Source organism: Anopheles maculipalpis, chromosome 3RL (genome assembly GCF_943734695.1).
Source record: "Anopheles maculipalpis chromosome 3RL, idAnoMacuDA_375_x, whole genome shotgun sequence".
Taxonomy (NCBI): domain Eukaryota; kingdom Metazoa; phylum Arthropoda; class Insecta; order Diptera; family Culicidae; genus Anopheles; species Anopheles maculipalpis.
Window position 1 is genome coordinate 39,339,248 of NC_064872.1, and position 23,830 is coordinate 39,363,077.

Consider the following 23,830-nt stretch of genomic DNA (forward strand, 5'->3'; position numbering starts at 1 on the left):
CTCTTTTTTACTGTATTTGTTTTTACTGCATATTACTTGATACAACGTAAAAACGATTAAATCTAGTTTAATTAATGTAAATCAATGATTTGATGCGAAACGATTGTAAGAATTGTTTTTAATTAGATGTTACCCATTTTTGCTTGCCGGCCCCTGTACATTCGTTGAACACTGTCTGTTTTACCATAGAACCTTTTATTTTTCCACAAAAAAGGATTAATTTTCCTTATCATTCCTTAATTTTTACACCACCATTTGTTAATTACAACTACGTTTTAAAATCATACAACTATATAAACTCAATATTTTATGTAAAACTACTGACTATGGCCGATGTAAATCGTAACTGTCAAATTGAACGCCATGGCCGAACCTTGCCATTGCTACACATCAACCGCGTCGGAGAACTGTCATCACACGGCTTCACGCACACCACTGCAACCACAGCTGTCGATGAGCTGCAAACGCAAAGCAGACGGGCAGCAACGCTGTTGGATTTTCCTCTCTCTCTCATTGACACAAAACACAACAATCGAAGCGGATCGCTTTCGTCCCTGTTTCCGTATACTAAGGCTCATTTTTTTACACAATCTAACCAACCAACTCAGGTCATTTCTCTTTACACAAAACCGTGGCCTGTGCACTCCTCTGTCTCCTCCAAGTGTCGTTTCATTACCCTGTGGTGCGTGTATTACCCCGTTTTCCCCGTGTGTTTTTCCTTTCGCTCAGCTGCTGCTAGCTATTTGCTGTCGAAAGCGGACAGATCTTTCCGTTTCGCGTGGTGTTAAATCTTGCTATGAAAGGTGCTAACGTGTCAACATTTGCTAACTTACCAGCAACCACTCACGGCAACATGTTTCCTTTCTCGTGAATGAATGCTTGAGTCCAGCAGCCTCACACCACAATCGCCAGATTTCCCTCTTGAAAGTGCGTGCGCTTTTCTTCTTCACGAAACCGTCATCGTCGTCGTGGTCGTCGGGTACGGGCAAGCGGAAAGAAAAAATATTTCATGCCTCAAAGGTTTCTGTGTGCTAGTGCGGCCAGTGGTTGTTGACTTGCGTTGCTGCTGCTGTGTTTACCACCGTCGAGAAATAAAAGGTGAATCAAAGCAATCACACAACAAAAGCGTGTGCTACTGTGATTGTAAGTTGCTGTTGTGCGCCAAGAAAACCGGTTCTAAGAGGGCGGAAGTGGTGTAGCTAAATAGAATCATTCCTTCGCTTCGCTCCGGAAGCGAAAGTGTGTCCGTTTTTGTAAGTGTTAATGTGTGCTTGTGATAAAAGTGCGGAAGTGGAAAATTAGCCCGGAAGCATAAACCCGTGAAATACGGTTGCGAGCGAAAGTAAACCTCCAGCACGTCCCAGCACATCTTACTATAACCGGGAACCGAAACGAGCGGATTATCTTCAAAAGCATGGTGCAAAAGTATGAATCTCCCGTCAGGATCTACAAATATCCTTTCGAGCTGGTTGTGGCGGTAAGAAAACGAATTTAAAATAAACATTCTTATTTGCATGTAACTCACGCAAACCATTCACGTGCCGTATGTGGGTATGTCCACAACGGATTCGAGCAATTGAACCTGGTCCCGCCCGGTGCTGCACTAACCAGCATTGCAGCACGAACGAATCGAATCGGTGACGGCGGTTGCTGATAATTATAACGGCAAACGGCGACCGTCACAACAACTCGTCCGGACGGGCACATGTGCAATTTGCTGATGGCCGTTTCACAACGGTTCGCAACGGTTGCTTTCCCGACGGTGGCTACTAAAGCTTCTACGACGGTCTGTTTACTTTCGATTTTCCACTACCACGAGTTCCCATCGATAGAAGAAAAACAATGTCGTATTACTTTATTGTCGTAAAGGTTCGATCCGAAAGTAAAAGCACGAGGCGTTTGATACTCGGTTGGTTGGTCGATTTCAATGCCACAAATTATTGATTGCTACTGTAGCTTCTTGCTTTCATGATATGGTTTTAATTAACAGCTTGAAGAACATTTCACCTAAGAATTTAGTATTAAAAACGGTTAAAAGAATCAAAGTTATTCACATACACAAACGATGCTTAAAACCAAGAAAAAGTTGGCTCATCAAACACGCAGTAAACCCCACTCAAAACTTACCATTTTTTCCACACAAGATGCTGCTAGTACACACAATGAGGCATTTGCTGTTTACCTTCTTGTAACTGAGCGTTTGTTGCCGTTGACGGTGGTAGGATTAGAGTCGGAATGTTCGCAATGACCTTCATCATCATATCGTTGCTATAGACCTGGCGGCAACCATGGCATCTACTTCAAAGGTTGCGCTCGTTTTCTGGTGAAACTGGTGCGTACTGTTCCACTTTTCTAATGTTTTAATGCATTCTAAAAATGGCAATGATACGTGCCTTGCTTGCCGTGCTAAGCTACTTCATTTGATAACGTTGAAAGTGGACGCAAAGTTTCAGCTAATCTTTGATAATTAAGTTGAAATTGGATAGCATAATTAACTAAATTTAGCAATGATGGCAGAATGTGCTTTTCGTCTAGAAACGAAAAAATAATAATAATGTGTAATCGGGGGCGGCCCGATGGTGTAGGCGACAGCGGCGCCAGTCTTCAAACGGCATTACCGAGGTTCAAATCCCATCCGGACCGTCCCCCCGTAGTGATGCCTGACTAACCAACTACGTGGTATCGGCCTAGTCTAGTAAGCCATTTTCGATCGCCGGCATGACCTTAGAGGTCGTTAAGCCAAGAAGAAGTACTAATTTGGACAATGTTTTGCTTAGAGGTTTTGCAACATGAAAAAGGGTTGCGAAATGTATTGTCCAAATTTGAAATTACTCCTAAATTATTGCATGTTGCACCTCGATTGCTACGAATCCTGTCCGGAGAGTATGCAGGACTACACTGAGCGAAATAAGAATAGCACCACGAGGTTTTTCGACAATATCTTCATATTGTTTTTAACCTTTCTTCAATTATTGCGTCAGAATGTTTGGAATCATTCACATTCAAGCCGATAATTTTATGAAAAAAAGGTGCGAAATATAAATAGCACCACCTTGCTAACCATCTATCCTGCTCAATGTTTGCCATCTTTTGGTTTCGAATTTGATTCAATTTAAATCAATTCTCTTGAGTTGATTGAGGTAAAGTTTCGTGCAAAAAATTGCAGAAAAATCCTGTACCTTTCGCTATTAAACATCAATAGGCCGAAGCCGACGACCGATGTTAACTTTGAAAAAAGGAAAATATAAAAATAAACAATAATGCAGGCTTCTTTTCGAGTGAAAACGGTCAGGATAACTTCCAAATACTTCCAAAAGAATAAAAAAAATTCATTTTTTGATAAATTATAATATTTTCGGGCACATAGCTTGGACGTGGACGAGCCAAAAGAGATCAGCATCCCAATATCCAGTAAGCACAAAATGTGTGCTTCAAATTCTGTTAATCAATAAAAATTTACCTTAGAAAAATCTCCTTTACATAACGTCGTAACCTCAATCGGAACATTTTCGTCGAAAAATATATTTCTTCTATGAATGAGTGTTAAAATGTGATGTTTTCATTTTTGAATCCTTTAGTATATTGATTTTTGTCACATTTAAGAAAACAGTTAGATAACTTTGAAAAGCTTTAACGACGTACTCCTGAATGCTAAGGACTCATGGAAAGATATACACAGGAAAAACAACAAAATTAGCCACGAAATCGCTGCTTATCCTAATCATTCGAAAGAATCGCACGTACATTCACTCAAAATGACTTGAAAATGCAGCTGGATTTAATTTTTTGTTAGAGTTTGTGCATGTGTAGATCAAAAGTCAAGATGGTGCTTTTTTTTTGTTTTACATCCTTTTAAATGAATTTTTCGTCTTAAATGTAAATAGTTCGCAAAATTGTCCACACAATGATTCAAAAAGGTTAAATATAGATTGAACTAATATTCTACAATCAGAATCGGTTCTTAAATTTTGAAGATTTTGTCAAAAACCATGGTGGTGCTATTCTTATTTCGCTCAGTATAGCTATTCAGCTAAAGTTGAAAAGCTAGAAATAGCAGTCCAAGACCGTCGGAGGGATTTTTAAGTCAATAGAAGAAGCATCATTTATTTGTTTACTTTTTCAAGAAGATATTCGGCCTACTGTCCGCTTTAGAATGCTCACCAGAATTCGCACCTTTGTTGGTATGTTTCATTACTTCTTGTCAATCTTTTAGGTTGAATGTGACTAGTTCTTTCGTTTTTTCGTTCATATATTATATATGTTTTATATATGTCTACCAATAATACGTGACTTTTAAGTACAGACAAAATTGGACTTCATTATCAAAAACAGCCGAAGCCAAATAGTCGACTTGGGTTTCACTAAAACCTTTTGCCTCTGGAGAAAATCAAATCGGTACAGCTCCTGCTAAGCTCAGCAGTGCTGTCGACTGATACAGAAACCATGTCCTTATCACTCAGCAGTAACCCTTTAATTGTTTTACATGATCTTCCTTCTTGGGACATTTTACTACAATTCTATGGGTTCTATAGTAATTTTTATTTATTAATCTAATGAATTTTTATCGCCGTAAAAAGTACGTCTATTTTGTTAATGCATAAGCAATAAAAGTATATTCGTCGTCATCTTCAGTCCACATTAATGACAACAACGACTTAAAATAAAAGATCTATTTAGCTGCAATTAACATTGGATACAACTTTAACATAGATAAAAATTATTACTATTATTCTCTAAAAAGTTCACTTTTCGTCAACCAATCGTTCCAGGCTTCAAAGAACAATCAAAACCATTGAAAGTGAACCATGCTGGCAAAGTCACAAACAATTCCTCTTTCTTCAGCACTAAAATGCCACCGTTTGATGTAAGTGGAACGTTTTTTTATGAGAGCAAAACCAATAACTGTAACCGAAATCGGCGAGGCGCCATTAGGTATTGATTAAAACTGTTCCACCGTTGACTATGTTCGGTCTGGAAGTAACGTGACGGTTTTTTGTGTTGTTTTAGATGAAAATTCTCAAGGTTTTCGAGGCTAAAAGTGATGAGAAAAATCAAGTATAATGAAGAAAAAAACTGAATCGTCGAAAAATTGTGAAAAATTAAATGAAATCCATAAGGCACATGTGTTAATAAACAACAGGTATGTAATCCTCACAGTAAACCACTTGAAATTACACCAAAAAAAGAATCAAGGCTGCAACAACTCTGTTCCCCATAAATTGAGCTAAACTATTTACCATTTTACGAAATCGAAATTCTTCAATCTATCCACCATTTACCATTTTCAACCTCAGTCACAGCACTAAGCAGAGATGAAGAGTAATATCGCTTGCTTTCGTTTGCCATTGCACCGGAGAACGACACTTTAGTGGTCTCGGGCGTGTACTTTATCAATTTGATGCTTAACTAGATCTTCAGATCCAAATTTGTCCGTCTGCTCGGTTGGAGTAAAGCACCGGTTTTACCATGCTGACAAAAGTTTTGCACCACAGCATCTTCCCACGGGTTCGCTTTTTATGCAATTTACGTGACAAATGTTTCATTACAATCGTAACGAGAGATTTGCCAGCGTTAGGTGAAGTGACTTCTTTACTGTAAATGTAGAAAGTTAAGCAGAACAGAAACATTCCCTTTCTTTATCCTTCACCAGTTGGATTGGAGTCGCGTTGAAGCTTTGCAAAAGTTGGCACAGTAATCACGGCACAGGATTAAGGAATTAATGTGTTACGGTGCAGTGCCTTGCTAAAAGAACGATGAAATTGATTTTAAATTAAAATTTTCCGGACATTTTCCCTACCGTGGGATGTAAAGCATAAAGGAAAAAAAAACATCTGCCATTTTTACAGCACGCCCTTTTCAAATACATTCAACATTGTCCATTCGTTAGATGAAAAAAAAAACTAATTGTAAACCCTGTTACTTAATATGGACCTGAATGGCCCTGAGTTGTTGTACCTTTTGCCTTTTACCAGGAGTATATATACCACGTAAAAGGTATTTCTATTGAATTTTCCCACATTTTCTGTACGACACAATTGGTTCACCGTTCTCTCAGATATTAAAGTGAAAATGCACGAAAAAAACGGTGGGGTCGGGGTCGAGTTTGGAGCTGTTCGTCCATTTCAAGGTTGCAGCACCGCTCAAAATCATCACACACATGGGCTGCAGGATTGCCACAGTTGCACCAACACCAGCCACGCTGGTGGTAGAGAAGGAATTTATGATTAGACGACGGCACGGACGGCAGGCGAGCCGAACGCGTGTGCGCGCGCACACCAAAACACACCTTGTGCACATTTTCCCAACATCGCACGACTTTTTTTTTTTCGCCTGGTTCGCGAGATCAACAGTAAACCAGGAGAACATTTTCCGACCGGTTAGCGAGCGGGGCAAAGATGGAACATTGGGGCACTCAAAAATGTCGAACACTGTTTCATGGAACGCGGGTTCTTCGCCGTATACACGGCTCTCCTCGCCACACACCAGCAGCAGGGAGGGAAAGTTTTGCAAAAGTAATAAATTTTAAATCACAACATCACTTCGCTAACTTGCGCCTTGCCTGTGGAAGAAACTTCGTTTCTTGCATTTGTGGTGAGGTGCTACTTGCAGCATGAACCTCAACCATCAACCGACGTTGTTGGTTGATGCATTCGAACGTTGCAGTGTTGTGTCCACGTGAGGTCAGCTGTTTTATATATCCCCACTCGCGACAAGACGTCTGCTGATTGCCTCTACGAAATGGTAATGAAATTGTAAAGGTCGACAAACGGCGGCGCCGAAATTTGCCGCAATGTGGTCTTCGATGGGGTAGCTGCTTCTGGCCGCTTGCCAGACATGGCCCAGGGTGGTGTGTTGTGTGGCAAGCGATCTGTGATCAGATTTTCCACTAACGACTCTAAAACAGATTGCAAATAGTGTTTTGCTACTTGCAGCCGGTTGATTTGTTCCACTGACGAGTGTTTTGCCGTTTAACTTGTAGTGCCCACTCCAGGATGCATGGAAGAAAGGTAAACATTTGCTGGTGTTTGTATCGTGCAGAAGCTTCAGCTTGAAATAGCACTTCACTCCTCCTCCATTTATTACCTGTGGCCTTCTTCAGATCTTTTTAAACGTGCGCTTAATTGTCCCTTTACATTGCACCGTTTGCGAAGTCTGTCGGCGAACGTACGGAACGGTTCAAACGAATGCCTACGTTTCCATTATATGTTAAAAAACCCATCATAAAGAAGCTGAGATTGAGGACCCGGTCCATACGGCACACCCGAGCAATGTGAGCTGTGTGGCAATGTTGTGGCAAGCGTGCCATACGAACGGGGGGAAAAAAAGCCAAAACAAAGAAACAACTCACCTGGAAGAGTGCATTGATTCAGCGACATTAATGGTCTTTATGGTACGGTTGCTTTTGGCTCAACATCGCAACCTTGTAGGAGCATCTTGTGTGGGGCACAGTATGCAGGATAGCGTAATTTTATTTGCTCCGCAATCTCTACGTTTATGGTATGGATTGATTGAGCCAATTGCTGGGAAAGTGAGAAAAAGCTCAAAGGGCTTACAATTTCACTGTTTATTTTCGCGAACGTTTTATGTGTTTTGCTTTCGATCATGATCTTAAATGAAAATGATCATTTAAGATCAGGATCTTTCGTAGAGTAATGAATTTTGGAGCTATTCAAAGCAATGTTAATGTAATATACAGATTTTAAATTCAGAAAGCCAATCAAAATCAACCAATCAATTATGTTAATCATATTTTTATAATTCATTTCATAATTCTATTGAGGAGTCTTTTCAGGATCTCAGGATCCATCTTATGCCTCGATCTTTCTGGAGGGACGTAGCAATGTCAATTGAAACCTACAAAACGTGCTCTTTAGATATTCGAACGTCCGCTGCAATTCTCATATACTTGACCATTCCTACGAAACCAAGCTGTTAAGTTATCCTTTGACTACAAATGTTTTAGAACATCTTCTTCTAGCATCAGGTTAAGTTAATTATTAAGTACGATAATTCTATGCAGATTTCTTGTCTTTGATGCATATTGAAGCACTGGGGACAACGGTGGAGCAAGGAATCTTATCCAAAATGCCTTGAACGGGGTCTGATTTACAAAAGCTTCTAGAGACCGTCAAACGAGCTTCCGCTGAGACTACACATGTTTTATAGAAAACGATTTTAATTCTATTTCTATTCCTCTACCTCACTTAAATAATAGAATCAAACTCACACTTTGATGTTTGATTTTCGTCGTCTGTTCATCGGACACATACCACATCCATAAGCATAGTAAAGCTGACTAAGAGCGGCTCATGTGTATCGTATCCGTCTGACTGAAACTGGTGTACGACTTACAGATTACTTGGCTAGAACTAAGGGTCCTGGTCGGCTCAGAAAAAATGCCTGCATCGAGTAAATTTTACCACTAGAATTAGAAATCTGTCAAAATTTTGCATTGGGCTTTCATTGGACAACGATTAATTGAGACAGGCTGTAGGCCATTTTAGGCACTATTGATCCTGCGTTTCTTCTTACTTAAATAAACTAATTAGCTCCATGACAGATAGTTCAGATAAAGACTATTTTAAAGGCAGAGTTTAAATATACCACACACACACAGCGCTTGTGAATCAATCACACAAATGACGATGACGTTTAACGCAATAAGTAATTTAGTTGATATGACGATTAATCTGAATCAAAATCAGAACATTTTAAGATATTTTTATTGATGATTCTATTATTAGGTGCGCAAATAAATAACGACCGTTTTTTCATAAGTTTATTTTTACTCGTGGTATTTCTGTTTGTAGAAATAGGGGCCAATCAAAGTATTATTATTTATTGCTTTCTTCCACCTTCCGGGTAAATCGCGAATTCCTTTTCGAAAAATGATACGTTTTTCGACGCAATCAATGTATCCAATCAATTCTGGATCTGTTCATACGAGGAGAACTGCTGGTTAGCCAATCCATGTGTCATGGATCGAAACAGATGGAAATCCGATGGTGCCAGATCCGGTGAATACGGTGGGTGCGGTAAAACATCCCATCTGGGGGTATTAAGGTAGTTTTTGACAGGTTGCGCAACATGATTTTGACAGGTTGCGCCGAGCATTCTCATGCAGCAGAATAACTTTGTCGTGGCGTGATGAGTATTCTGGCCGTTTTTCATACAGTGCTCGGCTGAAACTCATCAATTGTTTCTGGTAGCGTACAACAGTGATTGTTTCTCCCGGTTTCAGAAGTTCGTAGTAAATGACGCCGAGCTGGTCCCACCAAATACTCAGCATAACTGTCATTCCTGTCAACTGTCATTGTCATTCCCGAACTTGATTTATGACGTTTGCAAACGTCAAAATCGCGCCACAGTTCCCAGTAACTCCATCGATTTCAAAACGACAGTTATTTATTTGCAGACCTAATATTATTTTTATGTGTTCTTCTTTTCAACGTCTAATATAGGCAAATTGTAGGAAATAACGTTCATTTACGAATAAACAAATTGACCTTACAATAAGCGTTACTTGTTACATCTATTTTATAGGCGATGTTAACATTTAACTCAATTTTCCTCTTCAAATAATCTTTCATATGTTAAAATTCACTCTCATGCTAATTAAGATGTAAAATAGAAGCACGTATGAATTTTTTTTTTATTATCAATTATGTTAAATTGTTGTACGCACTAATTCAAATGCTACTGTGACATACGACATAAGGCTTATAATGCGTGGAACCAGTTCCAATTATTACGAAATAATTAACAAGCAATGGACTTTACGTAACATAACCAGTTCTCCATGCTATTGGTAGTGCCCGAAGGAAGGTGCTGCGCTAGCCTGTTTGTTTTTACTTTGCCTATGCCTAAAGCACATGCAACAAATTGCTTTTAATCCGTAGCATATGCTAGCATTTTGCTACGTTTGCGCGTTATTGTACGTAAACAAATGTCCGGCGGAACGATGATGCTATACATAGATTTGTTGCGGCAGGTGCATCGCCCTTTCTTTGTATGGTTTCCCAGCTTTGCCGCCAAAAATCGATGTCATGCAGAATAATGTATTAATATCGTTCGAGAGTGCTGTTGGTTTTTTCTGGTTATCAAATACACACGATCACGAAAATAGCTCAACATGCAAATCGAAAGCAACAGAAGTTGGTGGTGGCCGATGCGTTCGCGGATACCGATACGATTCAAAATATCCGTTACGATGCATGTGTTGTGGTTGAAGGTCTAACTAGCACAGCAAAACATATAAGCAATAAAAATGGCCCATATTTGCCATTGTTTGACCATATTTCCGGCCAGCAACATCACGAACGAATGTTTGTTTAGCAAACTTTCCCACACGGAAAGGTTGCCGAAGCTACGTTAGTTGCCAAATGGCTTGTACCGTCCAATACGATGCATGCTCAGAATTTGCAAAGGCCAAAAATTGTATTTGTCGAGGCAAATCGCCATTGACGGTAGAGGGATCGTTTAGGGGTATCCCCAAGGGGATGGTCCCACACAGCTCCTCCCTGAGATCGATCTCAAACAAATAATGATGGATTATTCTGAATATTTGCACAACACACACACGCGCGGCATGAATGAACGGACTGGTCGTTGGGCCTAAGGTCCGATTGGCGACCACCAGCATACGACGCCGATCGAGAAGGAAAGGAACGGATTGACGACGTCATCCGCTTAATCTATTCGTCCTTGTAAGCAGCAGCACCGCTCACACACACAAACTGACCTAACTGGTAGGCCTGATTATTAACGTGCCACTTTGAATAATACAAGAACTTAAGCACATCGGAGAACTGGGGCAGATGGTTAATTGTATGGAACTGTGTGGTGACCGTTTCATTAATTTTTACTTGCTACATTTTACATCCCGTTCAAGTGTGATAGTTTGGCGTTAGTAGGGTACGTTTGCATTTTACAACAGGTGCTGCATTTCTTCCTCCCCATTGAATGATTGATGGATACAAGACGGAGAACGGGGGAAGGGAATGTGGTTTGCACAGTGTGAAGGAAATCGATGCCTTCACTCCCCGGTGTCCGTTCGGTTAACGGAGCGTTATGGGGCTTCCGTTCGATTCAACTTCAAACAGCACCCGGTTCCGATCGATACCACCTGGGCTTCCTGGTGTGGGACCCAAAGTCCACAATCCATTAGTGGCCGTTGGAAAAATAATAGATACATTTCGAAGCAGTGATGCCAGGTGGTTCTTCTAGCTTGGTAGCCCAAACCCACTAGTGCACGTGCAACATGGCGAGAGACTTTGCTGAAAGAGGCAGGCGTCAATTCTGCTGATTGGATAATCAACGTTCAAAGCCGATGATTAGTGGTGGAACTAGTATCGATTGTGCAGGTATGGAGCACGGCTACCTGCCAGGAACAGGATGTGCTTCGGTACCGTACTCAATTAAGCATTGGAACGACCGAAGCCATGGGGTCTGTTTGTTTGCATTTTTTGAGCACGCAACAACCGTCCCATTTTCTTGTTCTGCGACAACATTTCTCCCGGGAACGTTCGTGTACAGTGGCAAACCAACGCATGTCGATGGGAGAGACCCCTTGCCAATAAATGTAAACGATTTACGTCGAAGACTTCTCCCCCTAACGACCTTTCGGTGTATCGGAGGGGGACTCTTGACGGTGACGGTATGGTTCCTTCATATACTTACACAGCAAAGGCGTCATTTCGGGTGCTGCACCGATCGATTTGCTTTCGACAGTGTTTTGCAGTGCACAGCAACAACACGCTCGGCAGGTCTTTGATACGTGCATCACGCACCTGCCACACCAATCTTGAGAATGGAAAGGAAAAGTCAAAGTTCAGCGTGTCGTCATCCTCGGTAAGTCACCCTGACTTCAACCCGTTTTGCACGTTCGAATCTTCTGAAGGTTTCAGGTTCGTTCAGTCAATGGCTTACGGTGCTGTGCTGAGAAGATTTAATCAATTGGCACCTGTGCCGTGAGATCGGCAACGGTTGAGCTCATACTGCTCCACACGTTTGTCTATGATTATGTACTGGGAAAATTACACACCGTACCATCGGTCATTGAAAGTATTTAAATGATAGATTTGTTGGCACGATAGATTCTACTTGGTATGATTTGATGTTTGGGTATTAGGGTGTGTCAATGTGGATTTAAAAGCAGTTGAATTAAAGTACGGGTTGTGTATTTTATAACTTTGTACTAACTTAAATACAGTGGAGAATACATAAATACAGGGTTTTGATCCATGGAATGGAACTTTGGAATTATTTTATTTATTTTAAGTATGACGGCTTGCACCGTATTTTCAACACCGCATTTTTTGACTGTTTTTATAAACTACATTAACGGGGAATTTCTTCTCTGTTTTTTTGGTCTTATCGCAGGGATGCTCGGTTGCAAACTTTTTAGTTAATTAATTTAATAATAATGGTTTTAATAATGCAATATGGATTCCATGGGAATCTATGAATCCATGGCAAATTCCATACCTGTGAGTCCTCCTCAGCAAACGCAAAATTGCAAAGTTCCGCAACGAGCTAGCAATATTCAACTATTTATTTTAAATATTTCCCTAAGTGATTCAACAGTTCCATTACATGGATCAAAACACTGTTTATGTTCATATTTATTGTATTACAGATGAGCTGTATTACTACGAACTGATCATGGTTCTTAGAATGACCATGACCAACGTCACATGCCAGGTGAAGGTGGATTGAAAACTCTCAGGATCCTTTGCTACCATCAAAGGCCAGCGTCAGGGAGATGGGCCCGCCCGTCTCCTATTCAACTTGGCGCTAGAGAGGACCATCCGTGACTCGGAGGTGGAGACTTCGGGATCCATCTTCTATAAGTCAATCCAAATCCTGGCATACGCTGATGATATAGACATCATTAGTCTGCGGCTCTCCCAGGTTACAGAGGCCTACCAAAGGATCGAGCAGGCGGCAGAAAACCTCGGGTTGCAGATTGATGGTTGCACCATCAGCGGCCCTACTAACAAATCTGGAAGTACGTGGGGGTGATGTACGGATAGGTGACCGCAAATTTGAAGTCGTCCAAAACTTCACCTATATCGGGTCAAAAAACAGCACCGAAAACAGCGTAGAGTTGGAGTTGTGCGCTAGGATGCTGGCGGTCAGCCGGTCATTCTACAGCATGAAGAAACATCTCACCTCAAAAAACCTGTCGCAACGGTCGAATCTGGGACTGTACCGTACCTTTATTTTTGATATTGTACCATTTTAGGTAACAATGCAAACAATAACAAGCATAACATTTAGGGCGATCTAGATGTATTTGCTGCTGTTATCTGTTATGTTATCGATGTCCATCCTTGTTATGTTAATCCAATATGATGGAAAAGAAGTAACTTTGCATGCGGTGGAACTTTACAAACCTGTAATGTAATAGACTGTTTAACGTGGCAGTAATTAAAACAACTTTTAAAATTAGTTTTTGCATAAAACCCTTCTCAAATATGAATGATACGGCGTGCTCAAAAAGTAAACAAAGAAGAGGAGGGCCAAGGAGATCGAGTTGCAAATTTACCCTACCAAGATGCAATATTCCACTACCCAATTGAAATTTCCTCTGAGTGATTCAAAAGTTCCATTACACAGATCGAATTCCTGTATATGTAAAGCCCAGTTTTTTAAGGTATATCCGTGTATAACTTTGAGTTGTTCCAGCCATTTCTGGTTTCTGCTCAAGATAATGGTGTACGTAAAACCTTTTGATCACATTTTAAGTTCAAGAACAGCAAGACAATTTAACGGTAGAATTATAAAGGTAAGGATGGTGACCGAGACGGTAACGTTGTCGGTCTCCACGGCATGGCCAACAGGATATTTCATAACATTCGTTCCAGCAAAGACAGAACTGCAATAATACTGCCAACTTTTACATGTGGATTGGCTAGCTTATCTTAAGCGGTGTTAAAAAAGTGTAACGGAATCCAGTTCAGTAAATTGTCCGCTACATGTTGTGCCAATTCTAGAAATGACACTAACTGTGCTTGCTCATCTCGGTGACACTGTGTTGTCAATATCTCCTACACTAAACTACCAACAATATATAGAAAACATTTATTCTTGGTAGTGTTTTTTTTTTCAATTCATAAAGGCCGTATTGCTAACAGTTAACTTAAAAGTAAGATACTCCTTTCATCTTTGCTGGAAGACATTTCCTTCTCCGAGCTGTGAAAGGGCACCATATCCCGGGTGTGTGTGTGGACGTTTCCATGCTCGAAGTTCTGATGGTCTACGTCAGGACCATCAGGACTTCTCTTTCACTAGTTTGTCCGTCCATAGATTCATTCTTTCATACATTTATTCATCCATCCTCATTTATACAAGCGAGGTACAGCACATACATAAGACAGACAAACAGTGGGAGTAGAGGGGGGATGGCGATCACACTAATAATCCGTTAGCACGGCAAAAAAGGAACATAACTCTCAGGTAGACCTCCTCGCAGTCTCTCAGTAGGTCCTGGTTCGGAATGTTTGGCAACTTTCCAATGCCCTGGACTGCGTCTAACAAGGCGGGTCGACAAGCCTCGTATTCCACACAAGACCATAGAAGATGATCTATGTCGGTGGTATCCGAGGCCGCAGCCACATATTTTGGAGTCGACCTGTCCTATACGCTGGAGATGCGCGCCCAAAGCAAAATGATTAGACCTAATCCTAGACATCATTCGAATGGACGCACGATCACCCGAGATGCCGTGGAACCAAGGCTTCAAGGACACTTGGGGAGTGATCGAATAAAGAAACCTCCCGAGCTCATCGGTGTCCCACAAACTCTGCAACCGAGCCATGCAGAAAGACTGTGGGGCACGCATGTACTCGTGAAGTACCCTTCTTGGTCAATTGGTTTGCCTTTTCATTGCCGAAGATACCGCAATGTGCCGGCAGCCAAACAAGAGACATCCGGAATGATTTCTCAAACAATGAGCTTAAGACCTTTAATACTTCTTTTACGAAGTAGTCCGGGCTCTTAATAGCATTCACAGATTCTAATGCTTCGACAGCGTTTAAACTGTCGGAAAATGTAAAATATTCGTCTGGAGGACAAGCACTTATAATCAACAAGGCGTAAAAGATTGCGGCGAGCTCCGCTACATACATATATCGAGCATGGCAGGCGTAGTTGGAAATATGCTTCGGATAAAATGTTGTATACCCCAAAACCGATGCCCTGTCCTGCGAAGACTATCGGAGATAGACTTGTTTTGCTCTCTCAACGAGGTGTCTACTCTAAACCGGGAACTGCAGGACCCTGGTAAGCTGGCACGATTTGAATTAGCTTGAGTGCTAGGGTGTACCTCGTAAGGAGGTACAATCATGAAAGGTTTTCATGATTTTACATTTAGAACCTATCTCATGCAGTGTTCGAAAGTTCTCGATTATCAATGGGTTTGATACTGTAGAGCGTACGAGAAGGCGAAGCGACAGTAGCTCAAAACGGAGCGGAAGTGGCATCACTCCACACATTACTTCGAGCGACATCGTGTGGGTTGATTTCATACAACCCAATGCGATTCTAAGACAACGGTACTGGATACGTTCAAGACGGATCAGATGCGACTTGGATGCCCAATGGAAGCATATGCATCCATATTCCAAGACGGACAGTATCGTTGTCTTCTATAGCTTAAGGATATCTGATGGGTGTGCACCCCACCAGAATCCTTTAATTGTTCTGAGAAAGATGATTCTTCTGTTGCAAGAATGTGTGCCCTCCGCACATTCGGCGTTGGTTTTCACAACGTCACAACAGGATATAAAATCCCATCCGAATCATTACCCCGTAGTGGGAACGGGCGTAGTATCAGCAAAACTAGTTAGCTATAATATGGTTGGTATGACCTAGCACTAAAGAAGAAGAAGATACGATTTTAATGATTAACGATATCGAGAAATAAAAGTCATAGACCGTGTAGATAGACTTCCGCCAATCATATGAACCCCCGTGAATGAAATGATAATTGTATCTCATAAATAAAGGATAAAACATATTTTGCATGTATATTCTTTTTTATTCTTTACAAATCTTCTTCTGCTTCTTAGCTTAACGACCTGCTAAGTCACGCCGGCCATCGCTTACTAGACTTGTCAATACCACGTAGTTGGATAGTCAGTCCTACGGCCTACGGGGGAACGGATCGGATGGGATTTGGACTACGATTTCTCTAGTCTCTCAGCCCCCGGATTGCAGTACTGTTTACTCTGTTTATGATATAAACAGTGCAAAAAATTGTAAGATTCAATCCCTAGAAAAAATCGACTCGGACTGAATCCTAATTGACGGCATCGATTCACTAGGGATTGTATTAGGATTTGGATTAGGATTCGATCCCTTGTGCTATAATAATTAGCTTTTAATTATGCTCCAAACGAAATTTCCGGCACCAAACAAAGCCAGTGTTATTGTTTTTGATCGATTTGACTATGGGAAACGATCCGATAAAGGTAATTGTATGACTTGTTTCAAACCTAAATCAGTTATCAACTTTTGCTGTTGATATAATTTTCATCAAATTATAATTGTGGCGATTCGTTGCAAAATTTTGATGGATTAATATTTGTGCTACACTTCAGCAATGTTATCGATAATTCCGTAAATTATTTAAATATAATTCAATCACTCCCATGTACACCGTGTAAACAATTCAACTCAACTGTAGTTTGTATGATTTACGGCCTTACTGAGATTGGCCACCGGCTGGCTGGCACACGCGGCAACAAGTGTACGAAGTGTCCAATTTAGCAACCCAAAAATGGCACCCCCTTTATTTTGCTTGCTCGTTGCAACTACACGGCTACGCTCCATTCAGTCGGCTAATGCAACATATTGATCAAACCCACCGTCTAAAGGGGCGGCAAATGTTGCGAAAAAAAACCCGCTCTCACGAACAAACGACGCAAACGATCGTGAAAGGCAGAGCACGTGTGTGTGTGTATGATTGCACTCAAGACCCACCATGAAAGACCCATTTATCAGCCGACACCACGGTCTACTGTTTCGTTCGGCAAGCATCATCGCCCAGCCAGGAAGATAATGTGTTTGCCTGTATGGCGCATGATTCCTCCACGTGCTTGCCTGCCTGCCTGCCGTTTCTGACGCATCCCGCTGGCGTCCGGTTGTCAGTGACAGTGAAAAGTATCATTTTTCCACACCTACGCCCACTCCGACCGTTGGGGGGTGAATGAGTCGCGAGAAATGAGCGAGTGTGGCACTGAATCTTCCCGGAACAGAACGTGGAACGAAACTGATTCCACGCCGGTTGGGTTGGGTTGTGGTTTGATGTTCACATTTTACCCACTTGACGATAAACCAACGGTTTCTGCCTCTTTTTGGTATTGGAGTGCATGGAGAAAACGAGCAATTTATTTATAAATTGATGAGCAGCGTGTGGGTGAGCCTGAACCGGAGCGAGTCCTTGACGGGGAGGAAATGAGGTACGGCACGGGTCTTGATGGCAGTGTCATTGGCACTTCATTTTTTTTCCATATCGCAGATGGAAAAGGTACCACTAACACCCACCGACTCAACGTTCGATGCGTGTTTTACGAGCTTAAGACCAATCTATCTCGTATCGAAATACTTTTACCCATTAATTGTTGCTTAATTGATTGGTCATTTAACGAATGAGGGGTGCGAAAAGCAACGTCGAAAACACCCGGGAAAATGGTGTTTTTCTCGATGTGAAATAAAAAAATAACTGGACTTGGAAAAGGTCAATTGTACAGCTCTGTAATCGACATCCTTTTCTTTTTGTATGAGTGTGTGTGTGAGTGTGTATTTGCTCTTATCATCATACGCATATATCCCCGGGTGAAGGTCACCATGGTGGACTGTTTCTGTTCCGAACACGGTGCTTTCGCAATGCCAATTGGGTCTGATTGTAGCGCAGCAACTCGTTCACAGTCTGTGGAATGATAATCCGTCCCAGTGCCCTAGCCGGAATGTCGGTGATCCTGCGTCGATTCTCCTTTCGCCCTCTTGGGACATCGTTCAAAACAGTTTTGATTGACATAGTCCGACAATGACGACGGTTATTGACAAAACTTTTATCATAACTGCCTGTCCGTTCACTGCCACTGCCACTGGGTGCCTTTGGGTGGCTGGCATGGTGAGCGTAGTATAAGTAATGGTGAAGGTTAAGGCTGCTGGAAGGTACGAAACAATGGAACCCATCATCCCATACTTGAGCTTTCCGTTAGTGGCGCTGGTCCTTTCGAGGCAAAAAGGTAGCATTTGCCATTCCACTGCTCTTGCCCGGTTGAATTATGTCAACTGTAATCAACGTGGGTTGCGACGAGTTGGAAAGGATTTTACTGATCATACGGTATTCTCGTGCAGCGAACGACGAACCGACCGTGCATGAAGCATGTGAAGCCCCGTACCGTACACTTCAGCGAGCACTTTATGCACTAACGAGAGCGATGTGTTTAGTTAAACTTTTCCATTTTCATCCACAAACATTCAATTTTACCGATGTACTGTCCTCCCTCTGTTAGGCCAGTACGTTTGTTGTTGTTGGTACAAGTAGCAAATTTATTGCATTTATTTTTAATTGGGCTATATTATGCTGGTTTGCGCTGCAAGTACACCATTCGCCGTACACAACCAAACCTGCCCCTAGACCTGGTGCAGACTGACATTGTGGTTTAAAAATATCCTTTTATTGGATAAGAGCGCGCTCTAACAAATTCAACAACGTGTTTATCGATCGTTAGCCATCAACCGGGCAGTTGTCGGGGATGATAAAATCACACTTCTTCAGCTGGAAAGATAACGTTTGCTAGTTCATGTGTCCATGGAGATACGCCTCAACCACTGGAGCATTATTTATATGGCATTAAGTTAGAATTGCATCCAAATAAACATTCTCGATAACGAGGTTTTCTCTTTTTCCCATGAGTGTAAACAAATGGCACGTTTTTTCAAGGATCCGCAAGACTAACACATTCTTTATCGTTTGAAAATCTCTCTCTCTCTCTGTAATCCTTCCAGGCCTACGAACGTCGGTTCCCCACCTGTCCGCAGATGCCGATCGTACTGGATTGCGAGATAATCGAGGATAGCGTGTACGATGATGGAGCAAGGCGTGATACGAAGCGGCGGTGCAAGATCGCAGTCGAGGCGCCCTATCTCATCAAGAAGATCATCGGTGTCGATGTGGTGTTCTTCATCCAGAAGAACTTCCTCGACATGAAGACGCGCACGCTCAACATCGAGGCCACTAACGAATCGTTCGCGACGCGCGTGGAAATCTTCGAAAAGTGTCGCTACTATGCGCATCCGGAAAATCCCGACTGGACGTGCTTCGATCAGACGGCGACGCTGGATATAAAGAACTTTTTCGGCATCGAACATTCGATGGAAAAGATGGGCATGAAGCAGTACACCCAGACGACGCTCAAGGGCAAAGAAATCATTGAATATTTTGTCAACGAGCTCAAGCAGGAAGGCATCACGCATGTGGACAGGTAAGTGGGCAGTGATAGTGTCAGCGAGAAGTGTTCGAATTAAAGTCCTTTTACTATCCTATTTCTACGATCGCGCAGATGGGCAGCTGAAGAGATAGCAAATTCCACAACGGCACCCAGCACCAACGCGGCACTCCCCGAGAAGCCTCCGCTGTGCCGCGATAACTCCATCCTAGACGCTGATTACATCGCCAAATATCTCGGCCAGCTGACACCGTTGCAGGAATCGAAGCTGGTGCAGTTGCGCAAACGGTTCGAGCACGGCACGTCCGAACACCCGGAACCAGACTATCAAACGCTGTTACGATTTTTGCGTGCGCGCGATTTTAGCATCGATAAGGCGACGGGCATGCTGCAGGAATCACTTCAATGGCGCAAGGAGCACAGAATCGACGATATTCTCAGCGAGTACAAAACACCGGCCGTGGTGGAAAAGTACTTCCCGGGCGGTTGGCATCACCACGATAAGGATGGACGACCTTTGTACATCCTCCGGCTCGGCACGATGGACGTCAAAGGATTGCTCAAGTCGGTCGGTGAAGACGAGCTGCTCAAATTGGTACGTTTCAAGCGAGGGCAATGACACCGTGGTCCTGCTGGTGCTGTTATCGGTAAAACTTTCGGGGAGGGGGTGAACTGTTGGTGAAAGTGCGCCAGTGACGGACCTCATTGACCTCCGAGACTAGTGGCGCTTATCGTGTGCTGCGTTGCGTTGTGTGCTTAAAAACTCCTATTGAGGTTGCGTTTCAACGGAGCGTGGGGGCCCTTGAATCCAGTTGTTATCAGCTGAATTTTGCCACTTGCCAAGAGGTAAACAAATTGTTCTTTTTTTGTCTTTTTCTTTTTGTCTGCTTCGCTCCACTCGTCGACCTTCGTGAAGACGCTACACATTTGCGAGGAAGGCTTGAAATTGATGAAGGAAGCGACCAAGCTTTTTGGCAAACCGATCTGGAACTGGTGCCTGCTGGTTGATCTGGACGGGCTGTCGATGCGTCACTTGTGGCGTCCGGGAGTTAAAGCCTTGCTGCGCATCATCGAAACGGTTGAGAAAAACTATCCGGAAACGATGGGCCGTGTGTTGATCGTACGGGCGCCACGAGTATTTCCCGTCCTGTGGACCATCGTCAGTACATTCATCGGTGAGTAGCAAACTAAAGATCCTCGATTCTGCATCTACATTGACACGCCTCTTGAACTTCTTTCAGATGAAAACACGCGATCAAAGTTTCTATTCTTCGGTGGTCCCGATTGCATGCACGCAGAGGATGGAATTGAGCAGTACATAGATACGGACAAGATTCCCAGCTTTCTAGGTGGATCGTGCAATGTAAGTTTTGAGCTTTGAGGACATCTACCCAAATTCTAGCAAATAGTCCCAGTGTGAGGAAAGCATTAGGAGCCCAACTACGCTCTTTAATCCTTTTCCCCTTGAGACAATATCCCTGTCGTCCTGTCGTCCTTTCAATTTTCTTTCCCGATCGTCGATCCCTGGCGAAAATAGAAAAGCAGTGAGCAAATGTACAAAGTTTTTACTAACCGTTACCATATGTATATGTATACCGTCGTTTGCCATATTCTGTACAGCCCAGCATACTGACGGTGGTGGAATCGATACCGGCTAAGCTATACACCCGCTGCTTTCTGAGCGTGTGTCATTGTGTAAGATACTGTGTGCAACACTCATTTCCCCCCTTTTCGAATAACTTACACACCGCTAGCATTATCCGGAAATTAGCATCACCGTCCAATCAATTCTCTCACCCGTGGCCAAGCCAATTTTCACGTGTGCATTTTCGTGCGTGTATGTTTCGTTTACTTCATGCTCTTCATGATCGTGGTATGTGTGCGTCGTGTGTGGCCATGCTCATGTGTTGCATTTCCAAAAGCATATTGTCCTTTTGTATCGGCCCTTTGTTTTCTTGCTTGTATGGCTCTCATGTAAACAAGATTCGGATTAACCGTTTTTAGAATTGTATTGCGCCCATCATCACATTGCATATTTAAAAAATGTAACATCAGTCCATCCGGGGTGGATTATTCGGTATAAAAACGCTCGCTTTTGGTCCTTTCACGTATCTTTATGGGTAAGCTCGCATATGTGCACGGTGTTCGCTATAAGTTTGACCGTTACCTAAGAATTTGAAATGTTTTCGGAAAAATTGATTGTGTAGGAAATTTTGTTTTTTTGTTGAAAGAGTAGTATAGTATGCTATTTATTGAAATTATTCAAAATATCCGTCCTGGGAATCGATTCGGGCGACAAACCAGTTCCGGAACCTAGAGCAAACCCTAACATCCATGGCTCTGGGAAGGGCAACCAACACGGATTCAATTTTCCCCATAGTTTCGTCTTGGTGTTGCAAGACGACACCTATTAGTGTCACGTTCAACTGCGCTCCAAACATAATAATCCAGAGGATTAAGATCCGGCGAGCTAGGAGGCCACTGATTCGGCGCGGCGAAGGCGTATAAATTATCAACCAACCATTTGATGGTTTTCGCATCTGTTTGGCAAACTGTGGAATCCTGCTGGAACACGTACGGTCTACCATTTTCCACTCTAGTGATCCAAGACTTCACTATCGTTTCCAACGTCCTAATTTAGCCATCAGAATTGAGCCGGATGCCTTGTTCAAAGTAGAACGGTGGCATCACGTCCCCTTCCGACGACACACACCCGAACACCATCACCGTCTGGAGAAAATTAGTTTTCGACACCCATGGAACGTCCCAAGAGCAGTAAGCCAGCCATCGGTTGTTCTTGTCTTAGCTAAAAAAAATCTCGTCCCAAAAGATCCAGATTATCTCACTTTCCACCGGATGCTTCAACAGTTTCTTCGTGTGCTTCAAACGCCTCTCACGACATTTCTTGATGAGCAACTGACCTCTGCGGCGCTTGTAAGAAGAGTACCGAAGATCCCGTTCAACGAAATTTTTAATGTTGACGGTGCCACACCCATACCGCGTGCCAACCCCCAAATTCCCCCGGATCTTGTTCACTAGCTAATCCGTAACTGTCAAATTTATAGCGAACACCCTGTAAAACCAAACCTACATTTGACCATTTCGGTTATTTTCGCTTGTGCTCGATCGCCCATTTTTTTTTTTTTTTATCTTTTATGTACAACACTTCATTACTCATTTGGGTGAATGATATATTTACACAAAACCATTTGTTGTTTTACCGTATCTTTTAACCCCCGTTACTACAGACTTTAATCCACGAGGGTGGTTTGGTACCGAAACATCTCTACAAGTCGGAATCGATTGAAGAAAACAACGGTGCAATCCACGCACACGATCATCACGGGCTGTACAAGGCGATTGATCTCAAACCGGGCCAAATGTTCGAGCTACTGATTTGCAACACCGACCCAAAGAGTGTTCTTACGTGGGACTTTGAGGTGCTGAAAAATGATACCCTTTTTGCCGTTTACCACACCGAGAAGGAGTTGGAGCAAAGTGGGACTGGTACGTACGGAATTGGTAAAGAAAATGAGACATGACGATAAAAATTTGTGCCGTAACGGTGGTTCGGGTTTTCTTTGTTTTTGTAGATGACTTTTCCTCCGTGTTTGATGCGCCGGACTTCAAAGAGGGTACAAACTATAAGAAAATTGAGCAAAGTGTCAAGTGTCGGCCAAAGGAAGGCGTACAGGTAATCGCAGAAAAGGAAAGGTTTGTGTAAAAGCTCGCATTAACGCCTTTTTTTCGCTCCGTAGGGATCACACGAAATGGCATCCACTGGCACGTACGTCCTGCAGTGGATGTGTCCACCGTCCTGTGACGGTCCTGCTCAACTGATGTATTTCCACGAAATCCTCAGCTCAGCGAACTACAAAGGTTCTATGACTAGTCTACAGTCGGGATTCTCCTCCAACAGCTTACAATCTCGATGATGAACGTACGAGACTGAACGGGGGAATGCTGTGCCCTCGACGCACGCTGCCACAGTTGGAGTTGCCCAGCCAACCGTGGGAGAGAGTTCCCGGAATGCGTCGACATCGCATCAACCGTCGTCGTCATCATCATCTGAATCCAATCATATTCAACACGAATCTCTTATCGAAACCGTAACGGCTATGTAATCTCTACTTAACACCTAATGAAAAGGCAAAAAGCAATCACACATTTAGTTGCACAACTAAAGTTCGAAGGTTGTAATACAATATCAGAAACTGAAAAGCAACTTACCAGGAATCGAAGAATTATTTTTTAAACCATACCACAATCTGAATCTGGATCAAAGTTGGAGAACCACACACAACGGCTTACCGCGGCACTATTAAATGCAACAATTTCAATGCAAGATAAGAGTGAAGCATAATCAA

The 23,830-nt window shown here is 42.6% G+C and overlaps 1 protein-coding gene across 2 annotated transcripts; it reads left to right on the top strand.

Moving 5' to 3' along the window:
* The first annotated feature begins 1,379 nt into the window (after positions 1–1,379).
* Positions 1,380–23,474, top strand: LOC126564255 (protein real-time). 2 transcript variants are annotated; one of them, XM_050221251.1, is made up of 9 exons: positions 1,380–1,477; positions 19,024–19,499; positions 19,578–20,058; positions 20,380–20,638; positions 20,705–20,826; positions 21,084–21,158; positions 22,712–22,970; positions 23,057–23,157; positions 23,222–23,474. In XM_050221251.1, exons 1-9 carry the CDS (start codon positions 1,415–1,417, stop codon positions 23,396–23,398), a joined length of 2,013 nt encoding a protein of 670 aa, XP_050077208.1. In that variant the 5' UTR covers positions 1,380–1,414; the 3' UTR covers positions 23,399–23,474. The 2 variants fall into 2 exon arrangements, with proteins under 2 accessions (XP_050077208.1, XP_050077209.1); XM_050221252.1 differs by lacking the exon at positions 21,084–21,158.
* Positions 23,475–23,830: the final 356 nt, after the last annotated feature.

What these genes read in the sequence shown, in the direction of transcription:
- LOC126564255 (XM_050221251.1), top strand. Translation starts at nt 1,415, where the DNA reads ATGGTGCAAAAGTATGAATCTCCCGTCAGGATCTACAAATATCCTTTC. An exon ending in AAGACGAGCTGCTCAAATTG is followed by an intron (nt 20,059 to 20,379) that starts GTACGTTTCAAG and finishes ACCTTCGTGAAG; the next exon opens with ACGCTACACATTTGCGAGGA. An exon ending in TTCTAGGTGGATCGTGCAAT is followed by an intron (nt 20,827 to 21,083) that starts GTAAGTTTTGAG and finishes TATTCTGTACAG; the next exon opens with CCCAGCATACTGACGGTGGT.